The sequence below is a fragment of the Seriola dumerili genome, unplaced genomic scaffold (assembly GCF_002260705.1).
Source record: "Seriola dumerili isolate Sdu_G_001 unplaced genomic scaffold, Sdu_1.0 BDQW01000230.1, whole genome shotgun sequence".
NCBI lineage: Eukaryota > Metazoa > Chordata > Actinopteri > Carangiformes > Carangidae > Seriola > Seriola dumerili.
Window position 1 is genome coordinate 2,606,227 of NW_019174485.1, and position 23,439 is coordinate 2,629,665.

At 39.8% G+C, this 23,439-nt stretch overlaps 1 protein-coding gene across 1 annotated transcript in view; it reads left to right on the forward strand.

Annotated features, from left to right (window-relative positions):
* Positions 1–214: 214 nt before the first annotated feature.
* LOC111229407 (complement C3-like) overlaps positions 215–23,439 on the forward strand; it is a 30,440-nt gene continuing 7,215 nt past the window's right edge. Inside the window, exons 1-34 of the mRNA XM_022755727.1 lie at positions 215–310; positions 2,015–2,216; positions 2,571–2,733; positions 2,926–3,020; positions 3,645–3,736; positions 4,830–4,912; positions 5,020–5,107; positions 5,968–6,070; positions 6,194–6,323; positions 6,473–6,588; positions 7,778–7,924; positions 9,704–9,794; positions 9,928–10,022; positions 10,160–10,351; positions 10,527–10,685; positions 11,057–11,186; positions 11,689–11,757; positions 12,067–12,264; positions 12,388–12,499; positions 12,881–12,972; positions 13,068–13,207; positions 15,166–15,378; positions 15,532–15,595; positions 15,687–15,776; positions 15,920–16,126; positions 16,395–16,470; positions 16,676–16,832; positions 17,020–17,115; positions 18,670–18,817; positions 19,001–19,083; positions 19,460–19,537; positions 19,725–19,880; positions 21,232–21,294; positions 21,714–21,795. Coding sequence (XP_022611448.1) covers positions 216–310; positions 2,015–2,216; positions 2,571–2,733; positions 2,926–3,020; positions 3,645–3,736; positions 4,830–4,912; positions 5,020–5,107; positions 5,968–6,070; positions 6,194–6,323; positions 6,473–6,588; positions 7,778–7,924; positions 9,704–9,794; positions 9,928–10,022; positions 10,160–10,351; positions 10,527–10,685; positions 11,057–11,186; positions 11,689–11,757; positions 12,067–12,264; positions 12,388–12,499; positions 12,881–12,972; positions 13,068–13,207; positions 15,166–15,378; positions 15,532–15,595; positions 15,687–15,776; positions 15,920–16,126; positions 16,395–16,470; positions 16,676–16,832; positions 17,020–17,115; positions 18,670–18,817; positions 19,001–19,083; positions 19,460–19,537; positions 19,725–19,880; positions 21,232–21,294; positions 21,714–21,795 — 4,105 coding nt within the window. The 5' untranslated portion in view covers position 215. The remainder of the gene's footprint in view (positions 311–2,014; positions 2,217–2,570; positions 2,734–2,925; positions 3,021–3,644; positions 3,737–4,829; positions 4,913–5,019; positions 5,108–5,967; positions 6,071–6,193; positions 6,324–6,472; positions 6,589–7,777; positions 7,925–9,703; positions 9,795–9,927; positions 10,023–10,159; positions 10,352–10,526; positions 10,686–11,056; positions 11,187–11,688; positions 11,758–12,066; positions 12,265–12,387; positions 12,500–12,880; positions 12,973–13,067; positions 13,208–15,165; positions 15,379–15,531; positions 15,596–15,686; positions 15,777–15,919; positions 16,127–16,394; positions 16,471–16,675; positions 16,833–17,019; positions 17,116–18,669; positions 18,818–19,000; positions 19,084–19,459; positions 19,538–19,724; positions 19,881–21,231; positions 21,295–21,713; positions 21,796–23,439) is intronic.

The following is a 23,439-nucleotide window of genomic DNA, read 5'->3' on the forward strand; positions in this document are numbered from 1 at the left end:
GTTCAGCAATAGCATCATCAAACATATCAGCAATGGTGGACATAGCCATAAGTTGCCATGTATGTAATCCCTATATAGTTAGCCAAAATGGCCTGTCTATTTATGTATTTTGTGTATTATGTATATTGACCACAAGGAGGTGCAGAACGATATCTGGTGAGGTGAGTGGATAAAAGGCGAGTGTTGCTGAGTGGGAGTTTGTAGTCACAGCAGATATGGGATCAGGTAGGAGGATAGGTGAGACTCAGCTGTGGCAGCTGGCCCTTCTGGGTCTCTTCTTTTGGTGTTCTCTAACTGATGCAACTCCGTTGTAAGTAGATCTGCCTTACCTTTATACCTCCACATCTTGAATATTGTTTCAAAATTTCAAAGAACTGAAATGTTTTCAGCCTTGCTTCTCAATGCTCATATCTTTACTGGTGAAACATCTGCTTTTTCAGTTGCTGTGGCATACTACTAAAATGACAATAACTCTTAAAACATTTTTTAAAATACTGAATATTTTCAGTATACAGTAACAAATGATAAATTTATATTTCTTATTGTATATATATATATATATATATATATTATTCAAATGTCCAGATCCATTGAGTTTGTCTTTGGGACCAAAAGTGGTTACTGTGCCTGTGCTTCTCAGAAGGCTCTTTGTGTATATCCTCACATAAAAAATATTTAATTCATAACAACCAAGACCTTTTAAACATAGATTTTTAATATTGTTTTCACTAATCTGAGATTGTCATAATGTCAAAGGGATCGATCAGGATGAATTGATGCCATCATGTTACCGAAAGTGCAGCTCATGAAATGTCATTTACCAAACACATTTGAGCTAGCACTTGCTGAATTGATCACCACTGATTAGTGGTGAGCTTGAAGTGTCAGTGACAAAGAAAATACAGAAATAATTTAGGCAATTTAGGCATTAACACAACAAAAAAAATCTAAATTGATTCCATCTAATGTTTTGATTTTGTTTAGTGTTTCAAAAAAAAAAAAAAAAAAGTAGTTGAGACAAACTGTAATGGGAGCAACAGTAAGGCCAGGAATTACCTGCAAATAAATACTTGATACAGACCCAGGATTAAAAATCAAGAACATTAATTCAGTTCAGTTTCATAACATCTATGTCTCACATAATGAGGAGCTGCAGTCCAGTTTTCTGTCTGTGTCACAAATTCAAAGTACTGTGAGTTTGCACAGGGATTCATTACACAAGAGACAACAAACAGAGTACAGGATAATGTTGAAATGTTTTATTGATTCAGTGCTGGATCTTAATCAAAGTAATCAATAGATGACTAACTGTGTGTAAAGTCCAGACTCAATGTGCAAATCAAATAATAATTTACAATGATTTTTACTCTCGTAATGGGATGTGTAGGCAGTTTTTTCCTAAATTTGTATGTGCATTTACTATCGACCTCATTTGCAAAACATTTATATGCTTTGTGTTGCAGCTCAGGATGAATTAACAAGCCGGACTGTCTCTCACAGTGTCTTTTATTTGTTTTACACAATATACAGTAGGAAACAATAACTTTACAGTCCACCTCTGTGTCCTTAGCTGCTAAAGCAACTAGCATGTAAGCTCTCATGCTGGTTACAAGGACAACAACTTGGAACTGCGTTTTCTTCTTCTCTTAGCACATTAAACAAATTGTCTCTTGTTGCCTCAACAGCATCACCTGGTGGCAGAACTCAAATAGCGCTCAACTCATAAATGAACTAAATGCATTGCAAATTAAACCATTTAATGAACAGAATTACACACAGAAATAAATCAGGGGGGGTCTCTAAATTCACAATATAAAATACCAACAATAATAAACATAAATAGTCTTGAAATAACTGACCAGTCTTGTGGCAGTCGTGTAAGTTGTGAAGCTTATTCAAAGGCTTCTCCTTGATCTACTGCGGCTTGGATCATACCACATTTGTAAGTCGAATGAATGTATTCTTAAGTGTCTGTGTAGTGACCACGTTTTCCATCTTTCCCACTGTTCTGCAGGAGCATAATGTCTTGCCCCAGCGTGTTGCGTGTAGGAGCAGAAGAAAATATCTTTATAGAGTGTCAGGGCTGCACTGATGCTCAACCTGACATGAAGGTCACCATCAAAGTGTTGAACAGTCCAACCAAATCCACGATACTGACGGAAACATCTGTGACCCTTACGGGGCACAATAAATTCCAGCAGTTTGGACAAATTACAGTAATGTAGAAATATTAACGGATATGACATTGTTACATGAAATCATTGTCACAACATATTAGTCTTATTAATTTTTTGTATGTTTTGTCTGAGTAACAGCATTTACATATACCCTGCATTCATCAGCTAATCTAAAGTAATAATTTTACAAGACTACACACAAGAGAAGACACACACACACACACACACACACACACACACACACACACACACACACACACACACACACACACACACACACACAACACAAAAAAATTAATATCTATAAAGTCTATAAGTGGTAATCATACTCCTGTTCTCATCCTCACACATATTCCACACTCTCCTCACCTTGTCTGTTCATACTTGTTTCAGATCCCTTCTGACACCTTCTATAAAATTCCCAGCATGATGCAGCATGTCTACCTGCAAGCTCATTTCCCTGGTGTAATATTGGAGAAAGTCGTCTTAGTGTCCTTCCAGTCCGGCTACATCTTCATCCAGACTGACAAGACCCTCTACACCCCAAACAGTATAGGTGAGTCCAGTACTACATCAGTGCTGAAAGACACTGACTCTGTCAGAGTGTCTCTACATAACAAAGTACATTAGAAAATATACCACAGTGTGATTTTATTTATATTAGTTTGACTAATGCATTTTTCATGTTTGTAAATAATTGACTGAACTTTAAACTACAGTAACATGAACCTCTTTCTCTTTCTGTCAGTTCATTTCAGGATGTTTGCAGTAACACCACGCATGGAGCCTGTGGAGAGGGACACCCCAACCAGTACTTATGCTTCCGTAGCCATTGAGATGATGGTATTGTATTATATTGTATTGTGTATAACTTACACTTGACTCAATTTTTTAAAATGGCCAAGTGTCAATCAAGGACCTGATCAGACTCATGGATGGTAGACAAAAGATTTGTTGCAAGGTCTTTGTTGTAACATGTTTTACTACATTCATTTTGTTAAAGGTAGAGTTATTAGCACTGGGATTTGTTGATATTTGAACTCAACAGCAAAATAAATATACCCCTACCTTCACCCCCCCAGCGATCAAACATTAGCCAGAGTGAGTCAATAATATCATTGACTTATTCTGGCTGGTTTGTGATCGCTGACCACAACTGGTTAGTTGGCGAATGCATGTCTTCCATGCACTGGTAATTCTTAAATTTACTCCCTCTGCCCTATCTTCCCTTTTCTCTTCTTCTGTCCCTTATCCCTTGTGTGGCACGGTCCAGGCCCCTTTGTTTGTTCCCCACTTACAGAGCAGGGCTATGTAGGAACACCAGATTTTTTTTCAGCACACACAGATTTGACAGCTAGCAGACCATGAGGAGATATTCACTAAATTTGACAAAAGTGCACTGGATTAGAATTGTTTAGTCCACCTAAGGCTCACTGCTGATGGTTGGTCAATGTTGTTTATATTTAGACTCCTGAAGGCATCTCTTTAAGTCTTCCTGGTCCAGTCATTCTGGATTCAGGGATGTACTCTGGAATTTACCCCCTCAGTGAAGTTGTCAGGTGAGTGTTTAATTTAATTTAGTTTGATTTACATTTCTGTAAACTATTTTTATTAACATGGTTAACAGGGAAATTAATTTCTATGACAAGCATGTAGTATATTAACCAGCCGCAACAGCATGACTGGTATTGTTTTCACCTCCTGGGAGATTGTCATGTCTAGTCTTAACACCTACTGTAGTGGAAACTACCACAGAGGCGGTTCTGAGTACTTTGGCAGGTGATAATATGTCTCTATGTAGACAGATTTTGTCACTGCGATAGTATCTTAACCTTGTACGATACAGTCACTTTACAGGTGTGTATTTGGGATCAAAATTAAGGCAGAGTTTGAAGATAGATGTGGTCTGAGCAAGGGCGCTGGAAGCAGGGGATTTACACCCCTGGCCGTTATTCATTTGAAATCACAGATAACTGTATCTCAGTTTCAATTATTCCCTTCACCAACAAATCAATCTATCAGACTTTAATTGTATAGCAATTTTCATTCAAACAATGTGAGTCATAAGTGTTTTACAAAATAAAAGCAATAAATAGATACACCCCTCCCAATCCATGCACAGGGCAATAAATTACTATAAAACAATGAAAATAGAAATAAAATGATAGGAATTGAGGAAATGCTAATATGTTACCAATTTTCATGTCTCTGGCTCAATCTAACTCACTGCAAAATGGATTTTTTTTTAGGGTACCATATAGCAGATACATTGAAATGTAGTGCACTATATATTAAATAGTTATTTCAGCTATAAAACAGGCTACACATTTTTTGTACGATTATACAAACTTCATACAACATACAGTGACCTTTAGGTGTATTTTGTTTTGTGAGTGAGGCAGGCAAGTTGTTTCCTCCTGTTTCCAGTCTTTGTGCCAAACTATAATATACATATAACTCTTTGCCAGAAAGCAATTGAGCATGTTGCACTACTCCAAATACCTGAAAGCTCTAAACCAGTGTTTCTGCAGTTACTTCTCTCTGCCCATGTGGGGCAGTAGAAGTCAAATTGTTTTCCACACATGACGTGTGTGTGTGTGTGTGTGTGTGTGTGCGTGTGTGTGTGTGTGTGTGTGTGTGTGTGGTGTGTAGTCTGGGACTTTGGAAAGTGGTGGCCAGGTTCCCCCACAACCCACAGTACAGCTACTCTGCAGAGTTTGAGGTCAAAGAATACGGTGAGTCCCTTTTCACCTGAACTGTTCTTTACTGTAAAATGTATAAAGCATTCACTTACTCTTCACCTGATGTTGGACACACAATAAAATGCATTTAATTTTTTCAGTGCTGCCCAGTTTTGAGGTGAAACTGACGCCTATGAGCTCCTTCTTCCATGTCAACAGTCCAAAGCTCACCATCAAAATTAAAGCTACGTATGTGAAGTTTTTTTCATAACTTTAGAGAGCTTTTGAGAGAAGTTTGATTAGTGATGTAATGTATTGTATATGTAATGTATATGTAATGATTGGAGCAGAAAGTAAAAGGTGGGGCGTCGCGTAGCGCAGTGGGTTACGCAGGCGCCCCATATTTAGAGGCTACAGTCCTCGCTGCAGCTGGCCCCCGGTTTGACTCCCGCTTCGGATGGCCCTCTCCTGCGTGTCATTCCCCCTCTCTCTGCCTCCCCATTTCCTGTCTCTCTACTGTCCTGTCCATTAAAGGCACAAAAGCCCAAAAAAATAATTAAAAAAAAAAAAGAAAGTAAAGGGTGTGCATGCTCTGCTGCGACCACGCTTTCCTGTTGGCATCCTGTCCTGTCTTGCTTTCATATAGTTATGTACACTTTATTGCCAAATCTGCTATAAAGTTAAGTGTATAAACTGCCTGATTAATACAAATCCGGTGGATGATCAATGACAGCTACTAACCGGAGGTTTCCGGCTACAAACCACTCACCTATAGCCATGCTCGGATAGACTGGAACTAGAGGTTAGAAAAATGAACACAAAACAAGCCATTCAGAAACGAAAACCCTCAGTGGATGTGAATCAATACATGACCTCTCCAGAATAACATACCCCATAATCCTTTGCTGTCACTCTCACTATCACTCTTATGCATGTTTGGACATATATTACCACTCTGCTAACTGTCAGGAGAGTTGCTGAGGGGCTGGCTTTGGCAGGAGTGCTGAATACTACATATAGATGTGTGTATATAAATGTTGCGTTTGCCTTTTGATTGTTCTGTTTTATTTCATTGTGCGCCTTAACATGTTCTTCTCTTGTGGTTTTAGGTATCTGTTTGGTAAAGATGTGGAAGGGTCAGCCTCTGCAGTATTTGGGCTCATGCATGAGGGTCAAAAGGCTGCCTTTCAAAGCTCCATTCAGAGAGTGTCGGTGAGCACATAGTCCCTTGTTTGCTGCAGCTCAGTAACTACAGCAACTACAGATTTGGTAAAGCACCTACCAACTAGCAACTTACTGCAGTTCAAGATAATTTTGTATATTATGTCACATTAGATCGAGGATGGTGAGGGAGAGGTCACACTGAGGAAAGAGCACATCATACAGGCCAACAACAACAATAACAACATCGACAACCTGGTGGGGAAGTCCATATATGTAGCTGTCAACGTGCTGACGGAAAACGGTAAGAAGGAGAGCCTGTGTGTTTATTGGTGTGTGGTCACGTGTTCGGGGTGTTTGGTCATTTGTGATACTGATTTAGCAGCCTAAATGAATGTATTATTAATATGGGTCTGTGTGCTCTTGTGTGTTTTTGTTTATATCTTTCCAAAGGTGGTGAAATGGTGCAGGCAGAGTGGAGAAATATTAAGATTGTCAAGTCACCTTACACCATCCACTTCAAGAAAACACCCAAATATTTCAAACCAGGAATGAACCTCGATGTTGTGGTAATGTACACAATTACATGAATGTAAAATTGGTTGCCATTCTCTAGGGGCCTGGCTTTTATTAATATGAACTTGCCATAGGGCAGACACAAGGCAGAGCAAGAAAAAGGAAGAAGAGAGGAGAGCGGTGTGCTTCAGGGATAAGCCCTAGGTTTTAGATAGGGCCTGCAGCCTTTTATTTTTGGCTGGCAAACATTTCTTATATGAATAGATGCTGGTACAGCCACAAGATTTAGTGGTAATGGAATCTAATCTAATATAACAAATATACCAAATATACAAATATTTATATGGCATTATTTTCCAAATGATATTCATCTTAAAAATACAGTGCCTATAGAAAGTCGTCATACCTTGTTAAAATCTTTACCTTTTGCCATATTACACCCTGGAAATTAAAATTTAAGAAAAGTCTAACTTTTTGAGTTCTATGTAAACATTATAACGCTCATGATCAAAGTGACAATAACATCTTAAAAATTCTGGACAAAATTAATTAGTGAAATTCCTGGTTTGGTTTAGTGATTAGCCCCTTAGAGTATGCCATTATAAACTTGTTCAGATGCAACCAATCAACTTCCAAATCAAACACCAGGTTACCTGCCCCGCCTGACAAGTGTTTGTGATTACTTCAGAATGAAAGCAGCTGTTTCTTGAAGATTCCACTACTAGTAGTACATGGTACTGCAAATAATTCACTTTTCTAACCCTGATATTCTAGTTTTGCATTTCTTACTATTTTTCAGAGCTGTCGCCTTTTTTGTCGTTCGTTTGAACAAATCTGGAACATGTCTTTTTTTTAAATGGGTTTTGATTTCAACTTGTACAACAAATAAAGTAACTATTTCAAATGGGTATGATGATTTTCTATAGGCACTGTAAATGCATTTAAAAAGTGATTATAACTTATAACTTATTACAGTTATTGCAGCAGTGTTTTTATCTTTGATGGTTCTTCATGAGAAAATCAGAACTTCTCTAATAGATGAGGCAAAAAAAAAGAAAAGAAAGAAGAAAAATAGATTTCAAATGTAACTATACAGAGTAATTATTATCTCAGTCTCAGCATGTTGGTTGCACAGCTACTGCAATTTACAGACCAAGTTTATCCTATATCCGTAATCATATGGTGTTCTTGTTAGATGGATATGTTCTCTGACTGTTTCATTGTTTCTGTCTTTGATGGCAGATTGAAGCTCTGAATCCTGATGACACTCCAGCAAAAAGTATTGCATTGATGGTGAATCCAGGCAATGTGGTCGGCAGCACCGAAGACAACGGCATGGCAAGGCTTTCTATCAATACGAACCCAACACTTGAACAACTTATAATTACTGTAAGTGTCTGAAATTGTGAATGCATTACACCATTGGTCATTGGCTGTTGCTCTTTCAAAATGAATTGGCACAAACATCTAAGTGCATTTCTCGCTAGATTTAGAGACTATTTCAAAAAAAGAACCTAGTGACAAATCTCTGGTGTGGACAGTGAGTCAGTCTACCCACTTGAACCAGAGTTGGACGGGTCACTATTTCAAACTTGTTCCACTGCCTGACAACAGAAACAGAAAAACATGTAAATGGTAACAGCTCTATTGGAAATTCAGCTGCATTGAAATACGCAGGGATGTGAGTTGTTTACAGCGGTTCCACAACAGTTTTCAACTACGTTTTCAATTACACTGACCATATGCAGTCAAGGTATTTTCTAGGTTTTGACTTAGTCTTGTTGGCTGGACTGCAAAAGTGGAGCCAGCCCTATGATCTTGAATGTCCCTCACTCACTGAATGACTGAGTGATCATATTTCCACCACTGATCAGCCAAATGCAATGTGACTGACTTAGAGTTACCTCATTGGCCCTTGCTCTTTCAAAATGATTTGGTGGAAGCAGTTTCTATTAAATGGGTATTTACCGCCTGCAATGTTGCCAACTTAGTGCATTTTAGCTAGATTTAGAGACTTTTTGTCAAACAAGACTGGGTATGAACCTGGTGCATGGCTGGAATAGGAGCGGATGCCAGCTGGGAGCTTATTGCTATACCCCCTTTTACAAGCAGTCACCCAGCTGCCCTGGTTTCCCGGCTTCCACCCTGCTTACCTCCATCCCAGCAAATAAGCTCTTTAATTACATGTGCCATTATTACTAAAGCAGACAGAAGAATAACTAAACATCAGACACACTGAGCAGAGTGAGCAGGAGAGTGGGAGGGAGAGAGAGTAGTCATCGGTAACTGCTAAAGAAACTAGCAGATCTGAATAGCATGTAAGCAACAGAAACGCCTGCAACTGAATATGAGACAATATGCTTACCAAAGCACAGCAATAAAAGTCCTATTAAGAAATGCTAGAGGGCTTTTAATTTGAAACAATTACAGAAAGTGTGGAGTTTGTATTTTTACACATAATGAAGTAACTTTGTACTGAACTTGAGCTATGACGTGACTATGACAATTATTCATATCAAACAGAGGGATTAGAAATAAAGACCTGTTAACCTACTGTAGTTGAGATAAATGAAAGCACCAGCTTCTGCTAACAGCTCGTCTGCTTGTGAGAGAAGGATGATTTGTCTATGTTTTCCATCAGTTTTATAGTTTGATGGTGGGAAGATTAAGAAAAGTGTCAGTTTAATAGCTCTGCATGTCCTTACTATGAACTTGTGGCTTGTGACTGATGCTAGACCAGGTATGTTCGCTACACAGTAGTTGAAAACTGTTGTAGATCCCAGACAGAGGCTGAGCTGAGTGTGTAAGTGACAAAATAAGAAAAATATTCTGTCGCTTCTAACTTTCTCTCTGAGTGATAATTTTACATATAAATATAGCTGAAACCCCAGCAGCCTGTCTTTAAACTATGTGTTTGCTGATTTTATCAGACAATGATGCAGTTATAAAATCAGGATTTGATCATAAGCGTTTTTTTTCGAAATGTTGTGTATATGTTGTCAAAGTGGAGGAGATCTTTTCTCTTTTTACATGTGTTTTTGTGAAGCTGCAGCATGTATAACTCTGTCAGCCACCACATTTATATGTTCATAGGTAAAAAGGTTTGCATTTAGCCTGCATCACTTGATATAAAAGTGTGCACATTATAACCTGCATGTTTACTTGTAGGCATCGACTGACGTTCCTGGTGTCACCCAAGCAACAGCCACCATGACAGCTTACCCATACAACACCAAAAGCAAAAGTTACATCCACATAGGTAAGGAACCTCCTTAGATAACATCACATGGTAATATGATGATGGTGATGACAGTGGTGCAGGTGGCAGCACTGTCTAACTACCTTGCATAAGACCTTTTGGATGTTTAGCATGTGCAATACCATTATTGCAGGGGTGGGTAAAGCTGTGGTAAAATTAGGAGAGAACCTGAAAGTCAACTTCAATTACAACAAGCAGGAGGGTGCACAAAATGACATCACATACCTGGTAAGCGATTTTTTTGAACATGTGTACTGTATGTGTGCATTTGTGGGCATGCGTTGGTGTTTGTTTTGCGTCCCACAACTTATGCAGTATATACACACATGTTTAATAAATGCTGATGTGTAAATCTGTTTCCCAAGATCATGAGCAGAGGGCAACTGGTGAAATATGAACGTTACACGACAAAATCTGAAGTGGTGATATCCAAAATAGTTCACATCACCAAACACATGCTGCCATCGTTCCGCATCATAGCCTACTACCATACAAATGACAATGAAGTGGTATCAGACTCTATTTGGGTGGATGTCGAGGACTCCTGCATGGGCTCGGTGAGACACAGCACTGATGTAGCAGAATGCAATAAACCCACACACAGACTGATCAAGTTAATTGTATTTTTCTAGGCACAAATGCAAGTATATTCATGCGTATGTGGTTTTTATTCAGTTGTTTTAACAAATACAAGTCAGCATGTCTCATTCATGGTCCTTTCCCCTCCTTTAGTTGAAGCTGGAAACAAAGGATTCTTCTCGTCAAAACTATGAGCCTGGCGGGAGGATTCAGCTGAAGGTCACTGGGGATTCAGGAGCCACGGTGGGACTGGTGGCAGTTGACAAAGGTGTCTTCGTCTTGAACAACAAGCACCGCCTCACCCAGAAGAAGGCAATTTCTTTATCCTATCTTTAAAAATACTTTAAAGGGGGTCCATTTAAAAACCTATGTAAATTGCAACTGTTGAGTTGCACTATACGCATGTCCACCACTAGGCTTGATTCCTCTGACACTGTTCAGAAAGAGGGAGAAACATCTGCAGCCACTGCTTGACTGCAACCATGGTGGAGGTCAAGCAGTGCCTGAACAGTCCCTGGACCTACTTGGGTTATAAGCTGGGAAATGACCGGAAGAAAAATACCAACAGGCACACAAGGAAATACTTTCAAAGTAAAACAGGAAATAAGACTTTAAAGAGTCACTGAAGGGGTGGATTGTGATAGTTTGTTTGTATTCCTGTGCATGACTTCAACCCTTCTCAGATATGGGACCTAGTGGAGAAGCACGATACTGGCTGCACACCAGGTGGAGGGAGAAACGGCACTGATGTGTTTAACGATGCCGGGCTGGTCTTTCACTCCAATGTGGGGAGTGGGACTCCCAACAGGAAAGGTGATGCTTCCTCAAAGTGTAGTTCCCTTCCCTCATTCTACATGTCTGATTCTAAACAGGAATTTTTTTTACTGCTTAATGCCGCCTTGTCGTGTTGTAGAGAAGGAAAACCCAAATTAGTCAATCTGCAGAGTGTGTTTAAGTTTATTTTCCTTTTGTAATTCACAATCAGAGCAAAAATATTTTAATCTCTTTCAGTTGTTAAAAGTCAAGACACAGTTTGTTAACAATATTCTTAACTTAAACTTGAAACCAACTTCACTTTCAAATTGAGCATTCACAATTACACAAAATATTTTAAACTCCCCATTAAGGATTGTGGTGTGTCAATTCTGTTTTACATATAATGCCTTCAACTCAGCTAATATTATGCTCCAGCTAATTATTACTTTGGGTCAGTATAAAAGTCTAAACCATGGCTATGATTCTCCATCCAGGTCCTCCTATACAGCTTAACACTTGTTGGGTTCTGTTTAAGAGCTAGTCTGTTTTCCATTTCCAGAATTGAAATGTCCTTCTCCCAGTAGACGAAAACGAGCCAGCGCTATACTGGATTCTTCAACCAGCCTATGTAAGAATCACAAGGTGTTGTGATGTTTGTGGACAGGCCAAATCAGCGGGCCAGACTGAAATAACTAACTTTCATGTGTGTTCATGTGTTTCATGCTGCATGCAACTGCCCCTTTCACTTCAGGCAAGAAGGCCTTTTTTTTTTCTCAACAATGGGCATAATACAAAAACAAATATAAAGAAATATTCAGGGTGTCACACACAAAATGAAATTTTCTCTTTCAAAAAGCTTTTGTATTTGCATTTACAAAAAAAATTACTTTCTCCCCTGACATTTCTGTCTCTCCATAACCCTTTTCCTCTTTTTAAGTGAGTCAGTTTGCAGACAAAAACCAACGTGAATGTTGTTTGGATGGCTTCAAGAAGACCCCCCTCTCATACAACTGTGAGAGGCGCAGTGAGTACATCATGGATGGTGCAGCGTGTGTTGAGGCCTTCCTGCGGTGTTGCAAGGAGATGGAAATTCAGGAAGCTGAGAAGATGGAAGACATCCTCACACTGGCTCGCAGTAAGAGACAGGGGCAAGGGATGGAGGGAAAGGCAGCGCTGGCAACATTCGGTGGGAAAATTGGTAGTTAGGAAATTGCCACCCAGAGAGAAATACTAACTTTTTTTTTCAATGACGCTTTAGGTGAGGAAGAATACAGTAACTATGACACCAGTGAAATTGTTACCCGTTCCAAGTTCCATGAAAGTTGGCATTGGACAACTATCAAACTGCCTCCTTGCTCTGAACATAACTGGTGAGGCAACTTTTACTTGAACATACAAAGAATACATGTAACGATGCCTGTGAGTCAGTGTAGGCAGCCTTGAGTCTGCCTACCTATACTCGCATGGCGCACTCTTCTAGCTGAAGCTGTCCAATGTACCCTTTAAGTCATGGAGGTTTATTTCAGTGCTCTGCTCACCCTGCTTCTGTTATGCCTGCTGCCAAACCGCTCAGCTGAAAGTTATGCTGACACTTGCTGCTACTGCTGCTGCTGTTCATATATACAGTAATTCTACATTCAAATAATGTATTATTTGTGAGTTGGTTGACTAAACATGATTCAAAATTTCATTCTAAAATGTGAATATATTTTTACCTCTGAAACGGACACTGCTCTTCTTGTGTATTTCAGTGACACCTCAGAAAAGCTGACATCAGTATTCCCTTTGAAAGACACTATCACAACCTGGCAGTTCATCGGCATCAGCCTTTCAAAAAATCATAGTGAGGATTCCCATAGCCCCTTGTATCTTAAAATCCTGACCCTTTCCTTTCTTTCACTCTTTCATCCCGTATTCGTTTCTCCTCTCATCTTCAAGGTATCTGTGTGGCCGATCCATTATCGATAATTGCACAGAAGGACTTTTTCATTAAGCTCAATCTGCCGTACTCTGTTGTCCGTGGGGAGCAGCTGGAATTTAAGGCAATCATCCACAACTACATAGATCGTGGTTTCACTGTAAGTCTGAGCTATTCTTTTCTAATGATTAAAGCCAGAATGCTTTCAAGTTAGAGGTTGGTTAGTTTAGTCATTGTTGTGGAACTTCTTTTGAGCTGAAGAAAAAAGTTCACTAGGAGATTTGCAATGTTATATTTATGCAGTACAATGTCAACAAGTGAATCCGAGTAATGCCACACCAGCTTCTGCTCTAGCCCTGACCAACAGGACGTAGATTACCAAGGAATTACGTGTATATATCACACATTTCTTGTACCATATACAAATAAGGTTATTCTACAGTCTTCACCTGTATGTGTGAAGCCTAAACATAAACTCAGGGGCATAGGTTTGGTTTTATTTTTGGTGGGGACATTTTTGTCAGATGGCCACAATAATAAGATAGTAAAGATAGCAAACATATCAAATGTGAAGTAAAGAGGAAAAATATCTCCCGACATTACCATTAACTGACAATGACACACTCTAGTGAAACAGCAGAATCCTGCATTTACCCGCCTCAGTGTTTTTAACCTTTCCTGGCTCATATTGTCCAGACTGTAGTTTGGAAGCACAGGGGCGACACAGGAACATGGGAACTTTGCATTTATTCATATTATCAGCCTAAACTGCACATACTACATCTCACTGTGTGTTTACAGCTACACTGCTAACTGGCTAACTCTCTGCTCCAGCCATCAGCATCACCTCTCTCTCTTTCTCTCTCTCTCTCTCCCTCTCTCTCTTTTCTCTCTTTCCTCTCCCCCACTCCTCTATCTATCTCTCTCTCTCACTCTCTCCCGCTTCCCACTCAGCATACATACTGAGCTGTTCCTGAAAGGAGCTGCCCTACTCCTTTAACAATATTTGTGTCAATCTTCTCAAACTTACTGCAGATCTTGCACAGACATGATAAATCAGTGTGATTTGCTCGTTTACTTGCTACTGCTGCCTCTTAATGCGCAGGTTTAGTTTCCACACATGTCTGCGCATGCGTATAATGTTGCAGTATCAAAACTGATCTCAGAACATTAGAAGCTGAGTCAAGGACAGCTTGACAAGCACACTCTGGCTATGACAAGTCACCCATCAAGGCAACGAGGTAATTCTCTGCTGCTGCCACGAGGGGGCAGTAAATTACATGATGAATGCAAACAGGCATCAGATCCTTTAAAGGACAAAACACTGTTCTGAGATCAGATGTAAGGAGGGGTATCACTTCCACTTCAGTATTGTTCAAATTCAGGTCTATTTATAAGTTTTGCTTGCCTTGCTTGCCCTGACGGCAAGCCATTGGTGCACACACATACACATATAAAGAGCCTGACTCAGAAAGTTTACTTGATTTGAATGTTTGCTGATCCAATTTGCCTGATATTGGACTTGTAGCATGATTTTTTTCCCCCTCTGATTTATAACAGATATTTGACTTTTTTTATTATATTTATAGAGATCTTAACTCGATAGATAGTTCTAAAAATAAATGTATGAAACCCTGTAAGTGGTAATATCTTCTGTGACTGAGCCATTTTTAAATCTCACCTGAGATTCAGTAGTTCTGTCCTTTCATTTTGTTGATTTTAGCAACACAACTCACAGCGATGCTCAAACTGATCTTTAAATGATATCATCTGTATTATTTTTCATTCAGCTCCTGAACTTATGACAAGATCTCAGCCTGCAGCTCATCTGTCAGTGTGTCTGTGTTGCTCAGGCTGCTGCTGACGACAGCATTTTCAGAATAAAATGATGCCTGACATTAACAAACAAATCAGTTGGACAAGCTGTGTCTAATTTACTTTATAAATAATGTTCATGTCTTAATGCCACATATGCAGTAAGAGAAGACCTCTTACTGCATATGTATCAACCCACGGAAATGTTATCATATTTCATCAGCTTTTTGAAGATCTCTTTCTCTGCATTCAAATGGAGAAGTAAAATTTTTTCAGCCTCTTCCCCTTTTTCTCTTTTTTAAGGTGCGTGTGGATCTGTTTGAGAACGAGCACGTGTGCAGTGCAGCCTCTAGGCGTGGGATTTTTTATCAAGAGGTCAACGTTCGGGCCCATGGTACACGAGCTGTATCCTTTGTCATTATTCCCATGAAGGCAGGATCACTCACTATTAAAGTCAGAGCATCTGTTAAAGGCCAGAGAATCGGTGATGAAGTCCAGAAGACGCTGCTGGTGTTGGTAAGAGGAACCGACTCGTGATTGTGTGATTGGTCTGGAGCTTGGTATACCATATTATGGTAGTTCTCCTGTTGTAGCCCAGATATCAAAGTTGCAAGAGTACAATGCTGTAAAAAGTTTGCTTGAATTTTATTGTAATTGTTTGTTTTCCAGCCTAAAGGCAAACTGACCAAATCTTTAAAGATTGTAACCCTCGACCCTGCTAGGAAAGGTGTAGGTGAGTTTTCTATTTAAGGACTTAAGTAAACACATGAAGACTTCTATTTTTTAATTTTGACGATACCCAAATTTGTATTTTTTCCCCATAGGTGGAAGACATATGGTAACTATCAGAAATGATATTAATATGCAAGAGGTGGTTCCAGGCACAGAACCAACTACAGAGATTTATGTGTCAGGTGAGATGTATACTGTATATTGTAATTACCTCTGTACTGTTAACTGACAAACAGTTGTTCCTCATGACTGAAATCACCACCACGCCAGGTTCTTTTTTGTTTCTACCAGTTGATCCTGAAGTTTTTCATGTGTGTCCACACAGGCAGAGAGCAGTTGGGTGCACTGGTGGAGGAAACCATTGGTAATAAATCAATGGGTAGTATGATCCAAAAGCCAAAAGGCTGTGGAGAGCAGAATATGGCCCTCATGACCCTCCCTGTCATTGCAACCAGGTATTTGGACAGAACCAACCAGTGGATTACTGCAGGCGATGACAGACGAGATGAAGCCCTCAATTTCATCTCGATCGGTAGGCTCTCACTCACTCACTCACTCACTCACTCACTCACTCACTCACTCACTCACTCACTCACTCACTCACTCACTCACTCACACTCACACACACACACACACACACACACACACACACACACACACACACACACACACACACACACACACACACACACACACACATTTATTGGAAAAGAGCCCAATTTGAAAAGATTCTCCAAACTGGCTTCCAGTGGATGAGTTTTGAGTAAAATGAGTGAAAAACTTGTGTTTTTTGTGTCCAGGCTACACCAACCAGCTGAACTACCGTAAGCCGGATGGATCTTTTGCTGTGTTCCAGAGACGTCCCGGCAGTACCTGGTGAGGCATCCAAGTTACATGAACTCCTACGCAGATATTTTGCATAGGAGGATATATATTTTTCTCATTTAACTTCTGAGTAAATGAGTGAGATTCTGAGTAACTGGGATATTGTCTGGTTATTAGTCATATTTCATGTACAGGTTATTTAACTAAAGTAGATTTAAAAAAAAACTTTTGTACATTCTCCTCTCCTCTCTCTAAGGCTGACAGCTTACGTTGCAAAGGTGTTTTCCATGGCCTCTACACTGGTGGCAGTGGACAAGAAAGTGGTCTGTGACGCCCTCAATTTTGTGATTGCCCATCAGCTAAACACCGGCCAGTTTGAAGACGTTGGAGTAATCTTTGATACAACAATGATTGTGCGTACACAGAGTGACATCAATTCTTCAGCTTGGTGCTAAACATAAGTGCAATGTTACTGACTATGAATGTGAATGAATAAACAGATGTTAGATACTGATGATAGTAATCATAATGATGGTACTGACGTGTGTGTGTGTGTGTGTGTGTGTGTGTGTGTGTGTGTGTGTGTGTGTGTGTGTGTAGGGTGATGTGCGTGGCACAAATTCAGATATCTCCATGACAGCCTTCTGCCTTATTGCCATTCAGGAGTCACGCACACTGTGTAGTCGTACTATTCCTGTGAGTATCTCATGTCTGCATACAGTGTGTTTTTCTGTCACCTCTTTATTTCTCTCTTTTGTGATATCTCCTTCTTTTTTTCACAGCTGCTCACCTACCTCCCTAAAAACATGTAATAACCATCAACATGGTCAAAATGACTTCTTGCCTCCAAAATAGGGTCATACCTGCCTATTTTCCCTGTAGCCATTTTTCTAGACAAACAGAATCGAATGATTTTGTTTTTATTATTTTGTTTCTTTCTTTTGTTTCCTTAAGTGCCTTCAATGGAAGAGATGGTGGACAAAATTCATAGTCCTTGTTGTTCGCAGAAGAAGATATTCATAAGTTTATCTATGAGGCTTTAGCAGTTTGAGTTTTAATTAAGGGAATTAAGTGGGTATCTTAAAAAGCTACAACCTTTTTAGTCCACATTTCACTTTTTTGTTGTTACCCCTCCACTGCAGCTCGACAGAGTAGCACTGTTCTGGCAAACACAATGAAGCAATTCTGTACTAAATAACACTGTAACTTTCGAAGATACACCTTTGATTTGATTAACATACATGGTTAAACCTCGCAATAGTTTCGATGAGAGTTCAAAGCACAGCAGCTTAAGAAAATACATGCAAATAGAGCACAGAGAAATTCAGAAAGCATCTTCATCAATTTGACAACACATGTGCCACAAATACTCACTACTACTTTCCAGCGGACACAAGTGGTGTGGAGGGTTATCTGGTAGAGCGTGTAGTGAAGCTGTAGTACTAACCGCAGTGGCACGGGTTCGACTCCAACCCATGACCCTTTGCTCCATATCATCCTATCTCTCACTCTCTCCCTCTCTCTCTCTCCTTCTCCCTCAAGGCAAAAAATGAAGCCAAGTTTGTTCAATTCAAAATAGAGAGCACAGATGTTAATGGGCAGTTGCCCATCTGTGTTCTCTATTTTCAGTCAACACGGCGTAATGTCTGATCTCTGATCCTAATATTTTGTACAACACAGGCTGCTGCTGCTGTCCACTTTCTACTTAGTATAATCTCATCGTGGAGCTAAACACAGCTAAAGATAGATTGTAGCCTAAATTAGAAGAAATGGACAGCAACTTTTTTATGATTAATGTTCCAAGTTTTTGTTTATTGTCTCAGACCAGATAATCAGACCATGAAGCTTTTGTTGCTCCAGTTCTCTTCACCGATCTGTCTGTCAAAGGTGTGTCAATCAGATAACTCGGATACCTGTAAAATCAGCTCCTGTATTAGTTCCCTCTTTGTAGTTTCTAGCTACGGCAGCAAATTGAAAAAAAGTTGAAGTTTCCATTGACAACAAAAGCAGTGGCTCAGAGCCCTATGCATTCAGTAGAGCAGCAGCTGCCCTCCCTCTCCTTGCCGTTGCTGCTGCCGTTGACTTCACTGTAAACAATGGACGCCACAGTGACAACCGCTCGATGTCTGAAAGCACCTTTAGTGCTTGAAATTAATTTCACACCTATTTGCACACGTACCATAGTGCATTTCCATGTGAATACATGATGACAGATGATGATCTGTATGTCTGTCCTTTCCTTCTGTCCAGCATCTGCAAGGCAGTATAGACAAAGCAGTTGCATACCTGGAAGGGCATCTGCACCAGATCACCAACCCGTATGCTGCTGCAATATCATCATATGCCCTGGCTATTGAAAACAAACTAAACCGCCAAATCCTGATGAAGTTCTCCCGAGGTTTTGTGACAGAACAATATTCTTAAACATATCGAGAAATACAATGTAGACTTTATACACATTCACAGATGCAGCTTAATGATTATTCTGGTTACTTCTTCTTGTTTTATTGATTACATTTTTAGTTTTGGAAGTTGAAAGTCAACAAAGATTGTGAAGTACAAAAATGTCTGTCTTCTTCAGAGTTAAACCACTGGCCTGTATACTCGAAACTTTTAACACTTGAGGCAACAGCTTACGCTCTTCTGGCTCTGGTCAAGGTCAAGGTGAGCACATCCACCACTTATGTGTATCTTACCAGCATGTCATGCTTTGGCAGAAATACAGTTCAATAAAGTCAAGATCCATGCTACCTCAGAGAAAGGATTGATGGTTGATAATTAGAGCCACTTCCCTTTAGAAATATCTAGTGTAGCTCTGAACAGCCCCTCAACTGCCATCATCACTTTGATTGAAATATTGCTAGGTCCTGATTGGTGCTCAGAAGTACATGAAACCACCTAGAAAATTACTAATATTTAGGTATACTTTAGAAACTCACTGGGATTAATGACTATTACTTCCAATTAAATAACGGATGCAGTTTCATAAACTGTCAAACACAGAGTCTCAAACCCTTTGTCTTGATTTTCATTGCTAAAGGCCCTTGAGGAAGCCAGACCTATCGTCAGATGGTTCACCAAACAGCAGAGTTATTCTGGAGACTATGGATCCACCCAAGTAGGAGTCTCTCTCATTCTCTTTCTCTCTTTGCCACAGTACATTTATGTATCTGCTATATATTGGGTCCCTTTTTTGTGAGGTTATGCTTATTTTTGTTAGTTACTGTTGGCAGTACCTTGTAATCTACTAATTAATTGTATGAGTCTTGCTTTCTCTTCCTGTTTGTTTCTGTTTCTCTCTCCAGGCCACTGTAATGGTATACCAGGCAATGGCTGAGTACTGGACCGTTGCTAATGAAGAAGATTACAGCATGAATATTGACCTTAGGCTTCCAGGAAGGACGGGTGTTTTGAAAGTCTTCCTCGACAATAAAAACCACTTTTACACTAAACGAGATGAGGTGAAACTCCACACACAATGTGATTAAGTACAGCTGCATTAATGGCCACTAGGGAGCAGAAGAATACCAAAACAAGCTGGTAGAAGCACAACACAAGGAGCTCAAATTATATTATAATTACACCCTACAACAAAGGGTTTTATTTTCGATGCGCCAGGGAAGTGGCATGTTCCTAAGGCACAGCAAGTTTATCCCTTACCTCGTGTAGTTTGATATTTTTGTGACTTGCAGCAAAGCAGTGGGAGGTGTGGCTCAGTAGAGGGTGCATTTGTCAGTCCAACGGTACACTACAATCTCAGTACATGAATTGTCCTGGTTTGATGCTGTTAGCTGCTAACCTATTTGATTCATTATGGTACAGATTTTCTTATGCAGATCTACTGCCATGTTGGAGACTTACACATTGAAAACAGTTCACACAGTTCCATGAAAGATCCATGAACTTTTCTCTTCAGTAATGACCCCATCAGCAGCATCAGTTCCTATACAATGCTCTCCTGATGTTCCCATCCAAAACACTGGGTCACCATAAGACCCAGCTATGCAGGAAATGCCTTAGATTTAAAACAAGAGCTCCGTAAAGCTGCAAAAGTTGGGGCTTAATTTTCTCTTACACATTACACTTAGTAAAATTCTAATACAGCCTTTAAGCCACAATTCCTCATAATTTCTCTGAATGTTAGATTCTCCTTAATTATCTAATTAAGCAATATCACCTGAGAAGGAGTGATATTGTACTGAATATCAGCACGACTGTGATTTGGTCATAGGTACGAGACCACAGCTTCAATCACATCCGTGAACATCAAGACCTCTAGTGTGATATTGCATTTATACAACAGTTCTCCAAAAGTCATATAAGTAAACAGTAGCTAATAAGCAACAACAGATTATGATTTGTTTGTTGATGTCATAATTTATCTGGCTATGCCAACACAAATATTTCTGCAACTGGACTGGTACTGGACTGTTGCTAAGCAACACATAAACATTTTCCTAACCTGATGATGTCATATGTCATATCATATCAGCGCACCTGAAGTTGTGCTGAAGTATCCAGGCTTCTTCCTTTCATCCTCTTCTGACAACCATACGTATTATTTAATTTAATTTAATTTAATTTAATGTTAATGTAACGCTGATTAATGGGTAATAGAACACCTGTGAAGCGGAGTGATACATATAGTTAAAAGTCCCAGTGCTGTTGTACTCAGCACTCATGGAATGACTCTCGTCCAATCAAATTACGTGGTCGGAACTAACTGTTTCATAATGAAACTTTCCTCTCTCTGATTCTCTATGTTTTCTCTCTATGCACATGTGAATATGTGCATCTCTTTAAACCCTACAGTTTAAAGCCAAGAACCAGGATGTGAATGTGACTGCTGAAGGAACAGGAGAAGCAACGGTGAAAGTGAGTATAACACTGTGGTGTTCTGAGATTATCATTTGTTGTTGTGCACCTAAATAAAAGTTATATTGTTTTTTTTGTTTTTTGTTTTATAGTTTTGAGGTAATGTAATCATCATTCTCTCTAATTGTAAGCATCAATTACTGATTGGTGTCAAAAAATGATGAAAATTCACAATTACACATAGTAACTACACATAATACTACAAAGCTACACATTAAATGACACACACCCACAGGTTTGTTCAAATCTGAAAAATTGTCTGACTGCCCCATTAGATCTCTTTATAGCAATGAATCACACTTGTAGAACTTAGCCATTATGAGTAATGATGTTATTACCAACAGAGATAATAGCCAAACCTATGAAATTAAGATCCAAGTTGTAAGAAACTGAATTTAGGACCCTTGTCAATGTGACAGATGGTGTCGGTGTATTATGCCCTACTTAAAGAAAATGAAAGCAACTGCAACAAGTTCAACCTCTCTGTGAAACTCGTACAAGGTAATTTGGTTCCCTCTTTCTCTCTCTCTTACTCAAAAAATTGGGGCACTGTTGCAGTTTAAAGCTTTGCGTTTTAAGCTTTTCTACCATCATGTTTATTGTTGTTTGGCCTTACTGTCTGGCTTTCTGTTGTTATATTGTTGTTATATTGCCTCCTGAACCTCTTGCCTGTTATTGCTTTTGTTTTGTTGTCAAGGCACTAGTTATTATTATTATTATTATTATTATTATTATTGCTCCACAATTACAATGGATGACGCAAGGGCTAAGAACCACTCAACACAAAACAACCAAACTTATAACCCTGCTTACTCACCAACAAACTGCCAAATGTAATCAAATTGAAAATAATCAAAAACATAATCAAATTAACAAGTTCTTATCATCTCGCTTTCATATTTTAGATATTATAAAATAGATGTTAGGCTAATATGGTAAATAAACGGCTGTTAATGCTAAGGTTGGCTATGTATCAATAGGAAAACTTACAAATATTGTAAGTAACGTAATTGTAACATATTGGAGTGGATGATGCCGTCCTTTACATGCTCCACCGGGACCATTCTTACTTGGATGAGCCAGGTGGTTACATGAGGATTATGTTCTTTGATTTCTCAAGTGCATTTAACACCATCCAACCCCCCATTCTTGAAGACAAGCTGGAAGGGATGGGGGTGGATCCCTGCTTCACATCCTGAATTGTGGATTACCTGACAAGACGACCACAGTACGTCAGGCAGGGTAACTGTGTCTCAGGGACAGTGATGAGCAGCACTGGGGCTCCACAGGGAACTGTTCTGGCTCCGTTCCTGTTCACCCTGTGTACGGCCGACTTTAAATACAACTCTGAGTCCTGCCACATCCAGAAATACTCGGATGACACAGCTATTGTGGCGCGTATCAGGAACAGGCAGGAAGAGGAGTACAGGGATCTGGCAATGGCCTTCAGTGAATGGAGCAACAAGAACTGCCTCCTTCTGAGCACCTCCAAGACCAAGGAGATGGTCATGGACTTTCGGAGGTCTAGGCCCACCCTTCAGCCAGTCAACATTCGAGGGAAGGACATTGAGGTGGTGCACACTTATAAATACCTAGGTGTGCACCTGGACAGTAAACTGGACTGGTCTGGAAGGGGCAGAGCCGGCTCTTTTTCCTCAGGAGGCTGAGGTCCTTTGACGTCTGCAGTGAAATGCTGCACATTTTCTATCAGTCCGTGGTGGCCAGTGTACTCTTTTATGCTGCAGCCTGCTGGGGCAGCAGCATGTCCGACATGAACACAAGCAGACTGGACAAGCTGGTAAAAAAAGGCTGGGTCTGTGCTTGGCAGGAGTCTGGACTCACTCAGGATGGAGGCCATCTTGGACAATACCAACCGTCCTCTCCACAACATTCTGGCAGGACAGAGAAGCAGCTATCTATCTATCTATCTATCTATCTATCTATCTAAATAGCTCTGAAGCTGAGTCAAGGGCAGATTGACAAGTACACTTGTCTGCAGCTATATGGCTAGTCGTCCATTGAAGAACTTAGTATATTCCACAATGCACATACGTGTGTAGACGTCCAAAAAATGCCAATGGGACATGGCCACCTGCACAAAAATGACAGAAATGATAGATGCAATTGCTAGTAGTCAACCTAGTT